We start from the raw sequence: 13,511 nt of genomic DNA, 5'->3' as shown, positions 1-13,511 counted from the left end.
TAAAGGGAACAATATTGTATTAAACGCAATTATGGTAATATAAATTATACTTACGTTTGAAACATTGAACTTGTGGATCACCACCCCAGCCAGATGGGCATGAGCAAATGGGACGGTTATTCGAAACTCTACATTCAGCGTTTCCAGCACATGGATTACCTTCGGCACATGGATCCTGGCAACGTTTGTTAATACAAGCTGTTGTGGGAGAGCATTCCGAGTCATGTGCACAACCAGCCAAAACATTAGCTAAAAAATCACAAAAATAATGGATAATTAGTTAAATATCACAATTCAAGGTTTGTTTTTATCTTACTAGGTTGATAGCAGTTAGTGAATGGATCTCCTTGAGTACCCTGAGGACATGTGCAGACAGCTCGGTGCTGTTGAGCCAAACATTCGGCAGTACGAGCGCAAGGTGAAGCGTCAATGCAAGGATTGACACAGTTACCATTGCGACAAGCCTCTGTAGAAGGACATTGTTCATTGGATTGGCAACCTTGATCACGAACAGGTTCTAAAGATAAAAATGAAAAAGTTAGCATTTAGTGGTTGACTAGAGGTGCTATGGTGCAAGTGCTCTTTTAAAGTTAGAAGCTAGATACTAAAGTGCTTATGGTCTAAGGAAGTTAGGTATTGCAAAAGTATTATATCTGCTGAAAAAGAATGTTAAGATAATCTTTGTACAAAAACAGGCTGTAAAAGACAAAAATCTTTGAGTTTATTTAACTCCATTCGAATAAGTAATATGAAATATGTCTAATAACTATGCTCTATTTACCTTTGCGACAGCCAACATCAGCGTCACCCACAAAACCGGGTTCACATTCACAAATCATTGTCCTTAGAGGTAAGGTGTCGACTACAGAACATATGGCGTTCGATCCACAAGGTTTAGTTACAATACAGGGGTTTTTGCATTCACCACTAAAGCATGCCAGTTTACTGCTACAATCTGAATCCATTGTACATTGAGGAGCAACCTTTGTTTCTTCGATTTCACAGCGCACTGCTGGGTTACCTACATAGCCGGGTGGACATCTGCACTGTGCTTGATGGTTATTGACGCGACATTGGGCTCCTATTCCGCAATTGCAAGGATCTTCGCAGCGTTCATTGCGACAGGCCAAGTTGAAGGCACAATCATCATCGCGAGTACATTCAGGACGTTCGCAGCGTACAAGAGGATTTCCACGATAACCATCGGGACAGTGGCATCTAGCTTTATGATTGTAATCTGAACGGCAGACAGCTTGAGCACCACACTGAGTGTATAGGCAAGGGTCTGTACATTGTTTGTTGATACAGGCCTCAGTTGCAGGACATTCATCATCAGAGCGACAACCAATCAAGTAACAGTTGTTAAGGGCATTTCCAGTGAATCCTTCATTGCATACACATAATGGTCTGTGAAGTTGAACATGGCAGCGTGCATTTTGACCGCAGATATTACCCAGTTCACAAGGGTTCTTACATTGTTGATTGACACAAGCCTTATCGTTACTACAATCGCTGTCAGATGTACATTCTGGTCTAGGTACTGGTACCACATCCATTTGCTGCAAGCACTGACTGTAGGCAGAGCCATAGTAACCAGGTGGACAGGTACAGATAGCCTTATGATTAATCGCATTACAAATAGCATTAAGGCCACAAGCATTAATGCAAGGGTCGCGACATTTTTGGTTAACACAAGACCTATCTCTTGAGCAGTCTTCATTAACGACACATTCTGGATATGAACATGAGGCAACACCATTAACGACGCGACAAATACCATTCGACCGACAAGGTGAAGGGTTGCATGGATCGACAGGTTCCAATTGCTTGGGTGCTTCGTGGCATTCAACAAATGGATTACCCACCATTGTCGAGGGACAGCTACAAATTGGATTGTGATTTACAGTTTGACATACAGCTCCATAGCCGCATACTCCTGGGCAAGGATCTATACATTTATTATTGACACAAGCCTTATTCTTGGCACAATCTGAGCTGAGCGTACATTCTGGTCTGCATTCTTGTCCATACGGGTTACCGAAGAAACCAGGCAGGCATTCGCATACAGCTTGGCCACGTTGCACCTTGCAAATAGTGTTTTGGCCACATGGTGTTGGATAGCAAGGATCTGTTTTTTCCACCGGTATGTTCTCGACCTTAATAGGTGAGCATTGTACGAAAGCATTGCCAGTGTAGCCAGGAGGACATGAGCAAATCGGTATATGATTGTTGATCGAACAAACAGCTTCAGTACCACAAGTGCCCGGGCATGGATCGGCACACTTCTGACGTATACAAGCACGATTGGCGGGACATTCAGAGTTGCCCACACATTCGGGACGACATCCTTCGTAAGGATTTCCAATATAGTCATTGACACACTCACATGTAAAGCCTGAACCGCGAATGCGGCATTCTGCATTGCTACCACAAGGTGAAGGACGGCAAGGATTCTTTGGTTCCTCATGTTTAGGAGGTAAAACTGAAATAAAAATATAAAGTCATATAATTTCACTGCCTATTCAAAAAAGCCTTTATAGTCTCTAAATATAACGCAAAAATTCGAAGATGCCTTACTTTCTTTACGTTCGTAGCACATACGGAAAGGATCGCCAGTCATACCATTAGGACAATGACAGTTAGGTATGTGTAGTGTTACAATACAATTGGCATTAAAGCCGCAAGAACCGGGGCAAGGATCACGACATTTTTGATTTATACATGCCAAAGTGTTGCTACAATCGTCATTACTGGTGCACTCGGGTCGACAGTTTGGTGGCGCACCTACAAAGTCAGCTAAGCAAGTACATCTGGCTTGATCATTGACATTAGAACACTGAGAATTGGGGCCACACGGTGAAGGATAACAAGGATCTTTTGGTTTGGCTGGAGGTTCATGACGTATTTCTAGGGGTTTGCAAGAAATTAAAGATATGTTACAAAACTGTTCAGAGCTGGAATTTGCTAAAAATATTCTACCTATTCTGTTGCAGGCTGAGTAAGGATTTCCTTCGAAACCTCTTAAACATTCGCAGTGTGCCCTATGCTGTACGGCTTGACATTCGGCATTCAAACCACATTTACCCGGACAAGGATCTACACATTTGTTGTTGATACAGGCATGTACCGGTGAACAGTCTGAACTGGAATAACATTCCAAACGACAATTTGGAGGATTACCCAAGAAACCGGTGATGCAAGAACATATTGCATTTCCATTACGTTCTAAGCACTGCGAGTTGGGACCACAAGGTGAGGGCTGACAAGGATTCTTAGGTATTTCATCGCGTATGGGTTCGCACGAAACAAATGCATTTCCTGTCATGCGTTCCGGGCAGCGACACATTGCTATGTGATTGTTAACCTCGCACAAGGCATTGCGACCACATGTTCCGGGACAAGGATCAACACATTTATTACGTACACAAGCCCGATTGCGAGCACAATCTGAATTGAGCACACATTCTGGACGACAGCCAATATAGGGATCACCATGATATTCAGGCAAACATGAACATTGGCCATTGTGGCAAACTGAATTTGAGCCGCAAGGTGAAGGATTGCATGGGTCTACAGGGTCTTTAGGTTCTGAAAATGTTTTACAAAATGTTTTTTTTAATACTATCCTAGAAATTGCTTAAATAACTAAATTGTCATACTTGGTGGTGGTGAAGGAGGCAAAATTCTACAGCTAGTAAATGGATCACCAGTGTAGCCTACAGGACATGAACAGCTTGGTGTGTGATTAATTACATTACACATAGCATCAAAGCCACACGAGCCGGGACAAGGATCGCGACATTTTTCATTAATACAAGCCATGTTACTAGCACATTCAGCATTGATGGTACATTCCGGTCGACAGTTAGGCGCTGCTCCAATGTAGTTTGGCAGACAACTGCATGATGCTGCACCATTAACTTCTCTGCATTGCGAGTAGGGTCCGCAAGGTGAAGGCAAACAGGGATTGACAGGTACGGCAGGTGGTTGATCTTGTTTACGTTCCGGTATAAGTTGACATCTTGTGAATGCTTCTCCAGTATAGCCAGGTTTGCAAGAGCACAGAGGACTGTGACTTCGTACATGGCATTCAGCATTTACACCACAAGATCCCGGACAAGGATCTTGGCATTTCTGATTAATACAAGCCTTATCGGAGGGACATTCCGAGCTAACTACACATTCAGGTCGACAAGCTGGAGGAGAGCCAACAAATTCTGGCAAGCAGGAACATACAGCTTGTCCATTGACTTCGCGACATTGGGCATTAGCTCCGCAGGGCGAGGGTTGACATGGGTTAACATACACTGGAGGTTTGGCTATACATATTCAAAGTAAAAAACATTAATGCCTTGGACATTTGATTCAAAATACTTAGTAATCAAAAAGGGTTTTAGTTCGAGAAGCTAAAGCAATTATTAAATAAGCACTATTTACAATATTTTAAAGCAAAGCAATTATCTTATAAAATAAATTATAATATAATAGCGTACACGAGTACGAGTGAGAAAATATTGAAAAGCGTAAATAGAAGAGGTTTTAAGGCTTTAAAGTCAGTACAATATTGGGTGCATTTTTCGAAAGGCTTATCTGAGGGGTGGATTTTAATTGTTGGTTTTGGTAAGAACACTCTCTTGTTCCCCAAAGGGTCATTAACGGCGTTTTTTAATATTTGTAAAATGTTACTTGGTTATTATAGTAATTATTATTAGGGTTGGTTTGTTGGTTGGTTTCGTTAGGAATTTTATGCTTACGTTCATCTAACTGCTTTATACATTGTCTATAAGGATCACCCTGATAACCTGCTAAGCAAGCACAATTGGGTATATGATTAACGACTTGACATTGAGCATTATGACCACATGTTCCAGGACAAGGATCACGACATTTTTGATTTTGACAAGCCTTATTGGAAGCACAGTCCGAATTGCGTAAACATTCAGGACGGCATGCCTCATAAGGATTACCATAATAGTCTGGTAAACATTGGCAAATACTCAAGTCATTATGAACACGACACAAAGCATTGGAGCCACATGGGCTGGGACTGCATGGTACGACGACTTCGGTGGGCGGTTCTTGTTGACGAACGCATTGGGAGAAAGGATCGCCAGTTAAACCACTTGGACAATAACACATGGCACTATGAGCTAAAACACGACATTCGGCCTGATCACCACATGAACCAGGACAAGGATCACTGCATTTTTGATTAATGCAGGCTTTGTCTGAAGCACATTCGGCACTAGTTATACACTCAGGTCGACAATAAGGAGCTTGACCGACGAATTCTGGCAAACAAGAACATTTTGCGGAATTATCTAACGGGTCTAAAGAGCACTGCGAATATGGACCACAAGGCGAAGGTTGACAAGGATTTGTAGGTATATCAGCTTTAGGTGGAGGAGAAGGCAATGGTTCGACTGTAATGTATTTAACAACAAAAGTATTAAAAAAGAAACTAATTATTTTTTATATTGAATACCTATTGGCAAACATCTAACAAAAGGATTTCCCGTGTATCTGGGTGGACATGAGCACATTGGCCCATGATTGTAGGCGTGACAAACCGCAGTTACACCACAAGCACCAGCACAGGCATCCTTACACTTTTGATTCAAACAATATCTGTCGGCCGGACAATCGTAATTCGAGGTACATTCGGGTCGGCATGAAGGCGGTGAACCTAAATATCCTGTAATACAACTGCACACAGCTTGCTGATTAATTTGTCTACATTGTGCGTTGGGACCGCAGGGTGATGGCTGGCAAGGGTTCTGTGGAGGAGGCTTAGGAGAATCTTCTCTAATCGGTTCTCTTATTGCTGCACAACGTATAAATGCATTACCAGTCATACCGACTGGACATGAACACATTGGAGTGTGATTGATAACATTGCATTCAGCATTTTGGCCACAAGTTCCTGGGCAGGGATCCTGACATTTTTGATTAATACAAGCACGATCTCTAGGGCAGTCGCTGTTCAAAATGCATTCTGGTCTACATCCCACATAAGGATCACCATGATATTCCGGTAGACAGGAACAAACACCTCTTTCACATTTTGCATTTGCACCGCAAGGAGAAGGAATACAAGGATTTTCATCGTTTACTTCTGGTAGTGATGTTTTTATAATAGGTGGTTGTGGATGGCAACCAGTAAAGGGATCACCTATCATTCCAGCTTCACAAACGCAGTTTGGTATATGATTTACTACGTTGCATAGGGCATTGAAGCCACAAGATCCAGGACATGGATCACGGCATTTTTCGTTGAAACATGATAAATGAGCTGGGCAATCGGAGTTGACTACACATTCAGGTCGACAGTTCGGAGGTGAACCTATATAATTTGGTAGACAAGCACAAATAGCAGCGCCATTACGATTATGACACTGAGCATATTGACCACAAGGTGACGAATAACAAGGATTAATGGGTTCTTCTTGAATAGCAACGATCGCGGTAGGTGGAGTAGTAGGAGCAGGTGGTGGAGCTAAATTTAACAAATTTGTACTATATTTAGAAATTCTTAATTTCATATTTATATGTTTCGAAATCTTACGTGGTTGACTATAACATCTACTGAAAGCATCACCAGTAAATGAAGGCAAACAAGAACACATGGGAATATGATTTATAACGCGACACTCAGCATTGAGACCACATGTACCCGGACAAGGATCTGCGCATTTTCTATTAATGCAGGCCTTATCTAAAGAACATTCACTATTGGTTGTACATTCTGGTCTACATGCGGGCGGCGAACCTACGAATTCAGGCAAGCATGAACATACTGCCTGTTCATTTATTTCGCGACACTGAGAATTAGGACCGCACGGTGAAGGCTGGCAAGGATTTACATAGACTACAGGTTCTTCTAGAGAGTTTTTTAAAAATCAAGGGGAAAATATTAGTAGAAAGCCTTTGGTGCGATTTAAGAAAATCTTACTTTGCTTTATGGGACGACAAATACTATAGGGATCACCAGAGTACCCGGTGTAACAGGTACATGTTGGCAAATGATTTGTTACATGACACAAAGCATTTTGACCACAAGTACCCGGACAAGGATCTTGACATTTTGTCTGAATACAGGATTTTGTAGAAGGACAATCGGAATTCAAAACGCATTCGGGCCTGCAACCTTCATATGGATTACCAAAGTAGTTGGGCAAACAAACACAAGATCCAGCATTGTTATGTGTACGACACTCTGCATTTGATCCACAAGGATTGGGTTCACATGGATTAATCTGCTCATGGAATGGTGTGTGTTGTTGAGGAATTGAAGGCCTATATTGTGGAGTTTGTGGCATCGCCTCAGGCCTATGTGTTGGTGATTCCGGTTGGTATATAATAGGTGGTTGACTTTGAGGCTTTTCCGATACAAGAGGACGTCTTGTTGGTTGAGGATAAGTTTGGGGTTGAACATAGTCGGGCGATTCCGGTTGGTATATAACAGGTGGTTGACTTTGAGGCTCTTCCGATACAGCAGGACGCCTTGTTGGTTGAGGATAAGTTTGTGGCTGAACATAGTCGGGCGTTTGTGCTTGGGGCACTTCAATAAATGGTGGCTGTCTAGTAGGTGGAGGATAGGTTTGTGGCTGAACATAGCCGGGCGTTTGCGTTTCAATAAATGGCGGCTGTCTAGTAGGTGAAGGATATGTTTGTGGCTGAACATAGCCCGGAGTTTGCGTTTCAATAAATGGTGGCTGTCTAGTAGGTAGAGGATATTGCGGCCGAGGTGGAACATAAGGTTTTTGTGGTACATCCGCTTGACAATTTGTGAAGGGATCACCTATGTATCCCGGAATACATGTACACATAGCAATATGATTTACAGTTCTACACTCAGCATTATTACCACACACTCCAGGGCAAGGATCTCGACATTTCTGATTAATACAGGCCAAACTTGAAACGCATTCCGAATTTGACACACATTCTGGACGACAATATGGAGCGCTTCCAATGTAATTTGGTAAACATTTACAAGAAGCTGCACCTTGAACATTTTCGCATTGAGAATAAGGTCCGCATGGTGAAGGTATACAAGGGTTTTGTGGTACAATATCGCGTTGGGGTGGAACTATTAAATTAAACATTATTATATCGTTGCTTGATTTGATAGGTAATATAAATCATACTTATTATAGGTTGGCATTCAACAAAAGGACTGCCAGTATAACCAGCGGGACAAGAACACAATGGATTATGATTGACAACGTGACATACGGCCTGATATCCGCAACTTCCTGGGCAAGGGTCCTGACATTTCCTATTGATGCAAGCTCTATTCGATGGACATTCAGAGTTTGTAATACATTCGGGTCGGCAAGATGGAGGAGAGCCTAACATGTCTGGCAGACAAGAACATGACGCTACACCATTTGCTTCGCGACAATGAGAGTTGGGACCACAAGGCGAGGGAATACAGGGATTTTGATGTTGTATTTCAACTATGGAAATGAAAAATAAACTTGTGACTTCGATGTTATTGTATACAAATAGCGAATTATTACGTTTTTGCTTGGGCCTACACATAATGAAGGCATCACCTTCCATATCATCACTACAATGACACATAGGCACATGATTATGAACTTCACAAATGGCATTTGAGGCGCAGGTTCCTGGACATGGATCGCGACATTTTTGATTAATACAAGCCTTATCACGAGAACACTCTGAATTCAAAATACATTCTGGTCTACAACCGCGATATGGATCTCCTTGGTATTCAGGTAGACAAGAACAAATACCGTTCTGGCATTCGCTGTTAGGACCACAAGGTGATGGATGGCAAGGATCGTCGGCTATTGGCGTGGGAGCTAAATAAAATTTATATTCCAATTGAATTTAGGTTTAAATTGCGTGAATTCAGAAATCTTACGTGGTAAAGCTAAGACCTTAGGAGCACATCGTGAGAAAGGATCTCCCGAATAACCGTCGGGACAAATACAGGACGGTATATGATTAATAACCGAACATAATGCATTAAGACCACATGAACCGGGACAGGGATCTTTACAACGTTCATTTATACATGATTGATGATTAGGGCAATCTGAATTTATAATACATTCTGGGCGACAGTTGGGCGGTGAACCAACATATGTGGGTAGGCAGCTACAAGTAGGCTGATTATCATTAATCAATCTACATTGTGCATACTGGCCACAAGGTGAAGGTACACACGGATCCCTGTAGGGTTCCCTAAGTGGTGGTGGTAATGCAGGTATTGGCGAACATCTCGTAAATGCATCTCCGGTATAACCGGGACTACATCTACAAATGGGAGAGTGATTCATAACACGACATTCCGCATTTAAACCACACACGTTGACACAAGGATCCTGACATTTCTGATTAACACAAGCCTTTATCGCTGGACACTCTGAATTTACTGTACACTCTGGTCTACAATTCGGTGAAGAGCCAACATACTCAGGTAAACAAGAGCATATTGCTTGCTCATTCACTTCGCGACACTGTGAATTGGGACCACATGGTGAGGGTTGACAAGGATTGACATACTCACGTATAGCTAATTTACATATAAACAGTTTAGTACAACTACATAAACATTAAATAATATTATATCTTAAATTCTTACGTTCTCTAATAATATTGCAATAGCTATATGGATCTCCGGTATAGCCATCGAAACATGAACAGGCTGGCAAATGATTGATGGCATTACACATGGCATTTTGACCACAAACTCCGGGACAAGGATCGCGACATTTCTGATTTTGACAAGCTTTATTAGCTGGACAATCTGTATTTACTACACATTCAGGGCGACAGCCTTCATAAGGATTTCCGTAATAGTCAGGCAGGCATTGGCATGATCCAGCTCCATTAAGTTCGCGGCATTTAGCATTGCTACCACAAGGGCTGGGCGAGCAAGGATTAACTTGCTCCCTTTCAATTTGTGGTGGTGGATAACATAAAGTGAATGGATCACCTATGTAACCGCTTACGCAACTGCACGAGGGTGTATGACTAACAACATGACAAACGGCGGATTTGCCACAGACTCCAGGGCAGGGATCTTGACATTTCATGTTAATACAAGCTAAATTACTTGCGCATTCCGATGAACTTATGCATTCAGGTCGACAATTAGGTGGGGATCCTGTGTAATCTGGCAGACAGGAACATGAAGCCGAACCCCTATCAACCTTGCACTCTGAGTTGGGGCCACATGGCGATGGTATGCAAGGATTGACTGGTTCTTCTTGTATTTTGACGGGGGGTTGCGGTAGAATTTGACACATTACAAATGCATTTCCAGTGTAACCTGACGGACATTTGCAATAAGGCGTATGGTTGACAACATTGCATTCAGCTCTTATGCCACAAGATCCAGGGCAAGGATCTCGACATTTTTGATTAACACATGCTAAATTGGGAGGGCAATCGGAGTTTATAGAACACTCAGGACGGCAATCCGGAGGAGATCCCAAATAATTTGGCAAACAAGAGCAAACAGCTTGCTCGTTTAATTCCCTGCACTGTGAATTAGGCCCACAAGGAGATGGCTGACAAGGGTGTTTTGGTGTTTTAAGAATGGGAGCTAAAAACAATATAACAATTTTTCATTGTAATGACGAGAATATTTGTAATAGAAAATGATATATTCTTACTTTCTAACGCTACGCATTGCACAAAAGCATTGCCTGTCATGCCCGGAGGACAACGACACATGGGTACATGATTGTAAGTATCGCACAAAGCTCCAATACCACATGTTCCAGGGCAAGGATCTTTGCATTTATTGCGTATACACGCCCTATCGCGTTGACAGTCTGTATTTAAGACACATTCCGGCCTACAACCAACGTATGGATTTCCCTGATATTCCGGCAGACAGGTACACTGGCCGTTATTACAAACAGCATTTGAACCACAAGGCGATGGGTGACAAGGGTCTTTTGGTACAACTAAGAAATGTTTTGAAAGGATTTAATAAAAGCTATGATAAAAAACAAAAATTAAACTTTATATTACTTGGATCTTGCACGACAGGCTTAGGAACACACGCGGTGAAGGGGTCTCCCATATAGTCTGCAGGGCAAGAACATATGGGAGTGTGTGTTACAACTGTGCATAGTGCAGAAATACCACACGATCCGGGACAAGGGTCACGACATTTCTCATTAATACAGGCCTGGTTAGAAGGACAATCAGCATTAATTGAACATTCCGGTCGACAATTGGGTGGAGCGCCAAAGTATCCTGTAACGCAAGAACAGGAGGCTTGTTGATTTATAACTCTACATTGGGCATTCATGCCACATGGCGATGGTACACATGGATCTCTATATGTGTCCTTCACTATAACCGGCGGGAGTGCTATAAAAAGTATTAAGTTAGTTTCTTCTCTTTGATAAGAAATTATTATATTACGTTCTGGGGTAATTGGTAAACATCTTATGAAAGCATCTCCAGTAAAGCCGTCACGACAAGAACATAAGGGACTGTGATTTAATACACGACATTCTGCATTTATTCCGCAAGTACCGGGACAAGGGTCAACACATTTCTGATTACTACAAGCTTTGTCAAACGAACATTCACTAGATATGATACATTCTGGGCGACAACTTGGTGGTTGGCCAATAAATTCAGGCAAACATGAGCATATAGCTTGGTTCTTTAATACACGACATTGAGAGTTTGGCCCACAAGGTGAAGGCTGACAAGGATTGCTAACATCAAACACGGCTAAAAAGGAACAGTAATTACAATTTAAAATCTTATCTTTATAATGCATTCTTAATAGGTATTACGTTCTGGTTGAAGATTGCAGTAGGAATATGGATCTCCTGTATAACCGGTAATGCAAGTACAAGTTGGTAAGTGGTTGTGTACATGACATTCGGCGTTGCGGCCACATGTTCCAGGACAAGGATCTTTGCACTTGCTGTTCATACAAGCCAAATGGGTGGGACAGTCAGAGTTGATCACACATTCTGGTCGGCAACCTTCATAAGGATTTCCTAAGAATTCAGGCAGACATTGGCAGGCTCCTACTCCATTGCGTTCCAAACACTCAGCATTTGGACCACAGGGATTGGGTTGGCAGGGTCGTATCGGTTCTACAGGTGTATCTTTAACTATCGAACAAAGAGAGAACGGATCTCCCGAGTAACCACTAGGGCAATAACACATAGGTGTGTGATTAATGACACGACATTCGGCATTAGAGCCGCATACTCCGGGACAAGGATCGCGACAATGTTGATTAATACAAGCCTCACTTGAGGAACACTCCGAATTAGTCACGCATTCTGGTCTACAATTTGGTGGTGAACCTACAAAGTCTTTCAAGCACGAACAAGAAGGACTTTCACCAATTGCTCGACATTCAGAATTCGGACCACAGGGGGAGGGTCTGCAGGGATCTTTGTATTTGGGTGTATCAAGTTGTGGAACAACTAAAAAAGAATATTTGTTATTAAATGTTTTCTTCTGAAATGTGAGCAAATTTACTTCTTATTGGTTGGCAGCCTATAAATGGATTACCACTGAATCCATTAATACAACGACAAATGGGACTGTGATTGTGTACAGAACATTCGGTATTAGATCCGCATGCTCCGGGACAAGGATCGTTACATTTCTGTTGTAGACAAGCCTTATTTAAGGCACATTCATTGTTGGTTGTACATTCTGGCCTACATGTTGGAGGTGCTCCTATATAATTTGGCAAACACGAGCATACGGCCTGTTCATTTAGAACTCGGCATTGAGCATTTTGTCCACATGGTGAGGGTTGGCAAGGTTGATTTAATCTTACAGGCGGTCTTGGTTCACATTGAATAAATGCATTGCCAATCATACCTTCTGGGCAGTGACACATGGGCACATGTTGATGAACTTCACAAATGGCGTTGGAAGCACACGTTCCGGGACAAGGATCTTGACATTTTTGATTAATACAAGCCTTATTTGTTGGACAATCGGAATTGAGAACACATTCAGGCCTGCATCCTATCAAAGGATTTCCTTGGTATTCCGGCAAACATGAACATTGACCGTTTTGACATATTGCGTTAACTCCACAAGGTGAAGGGTTACATGGATCTTCATTAGAAGGTGGAACTTTTATTGGTTCTACTGGTGGTTGGCGACAACTGACAAAAGGATCGCCTATCAAACCTTGTAAACATTGGCATATAGGTGTATGATTAACCACATGACATTGGGCACTAAAACCACAAGCTCCTGGGCAGGGGTCTTGACATTTTTGGTTTATACAGGCCTGCGAACTAGGACAATCGGAATTTATAGTACATTCAGGTCTACAATTAGGTGGTGATCCTCTATATGTTGGTAAACAGGAACAAGAAGCTGAACCGCCTACGTCACGACACTGGGCAAATTGACCACAGGGAGATGGCAAGCAGGGATTAGGGGAAACATCCTTTTGTGGTATTGGTGGAGGTGCTAAACAAAAATTGAGTTTAATTAAATACCCTTTTATGAAACCTAAAAAA

The 13,511-nt window shown here is 42.2% G+C and overlaps 1 protein-coding gene across 1 annotated transcript in view; it reads right to left on the bottom strand.

The window, feature by feature from the left end:
• Positions 1-13,511, bottom strand: part of LOC119609406 — a 261,260-nt gene that overhangs the window by 7,476 nt on the left and 240,273 nt on the right. The window contains exons 62-81 of the mRNA XM_037964168.1: positions 12,505-13,461; positions 11,802-12,449; positions 11,419-11,736; positions 11,020-11,364; positions 10,656-10,952; positions 9,620-10,585; positions 8,897-9,550; positions 8,526-8,834; positions 8,151-8,462; positions 7,741-8,092; positions 6,953-7,296; positions 6,566-6,880; positions 5,486-6,496; positions 4,755-5,423; positions 3,660-4,319; positions 2,980-3,588; positions 2,578-2,907; positions 782-2,482; positions 317-517; positions 55-249 (exon numbers count right to left, since the gene is read on the bottom strand). Coding sequence (XP_037820096.1) covers positions 55-249; positions 317-517; positions 782-2,482; positions 2,578-2,907; positions 2,980-3,588; positions 3,660-4,319; positions 4,755-5,423; positions 5,486-6,496; positions 6,566-6,880; positions 6,953-7,296; positions 7,741-8,092; positions 8,151-8,462; positions 8,526-8,834; positions 8,897-9,550; positions 9,620-10,585; positions 10,656-10,952; positions 11,020-11,364; positions 11,419-11,736; positions 11,802-12,449; positions 12,505-13,461 — 11,193 coding nt within the window. The remainder of the gene's footprint in view (positions 1-54; positions 250-316; positions 518-781; positions 2,483-2,577; positions 2,908-2,979; positions 3,589-3,659; positions 4,320-4,754; positions 5,424-5,485; positions 6,497-6,565; positions 6,881-6,952; positions 7,297-7,740; positions 8,093-8,150; positions 8,463-8,525; positions 8,835-8,896; positions 9,551-9,619; positions 10,586-10,655; positions 10,953-11,019; positions 11,365-11,418; positions 11,737-11,801; positions 12,450-12,504; positions 13,462-13,511) is intronic.

This window comes from Lucilia sericata, unplaced genomic scaffold (genome assembly GCF_015586225.1).
Source record: "Lucilia sericata isolate MDLA Ls3-8-SP2 unplaced genomic scaffold, ASM1558622v1 Contig000023F_arrow, whole genome shotgun sequence".
In the NCBI taxonomy this organism is placed as follows: domain Eukaryota; kingdom Metazoa; phylum Arthropoda; class Insecta; order Diptera; family Calliphoridae; genus Lucilia; species Lucilia sericata.
This window is presented reverse-complemented; position numbering and strand designations above follow the sequence as displayed.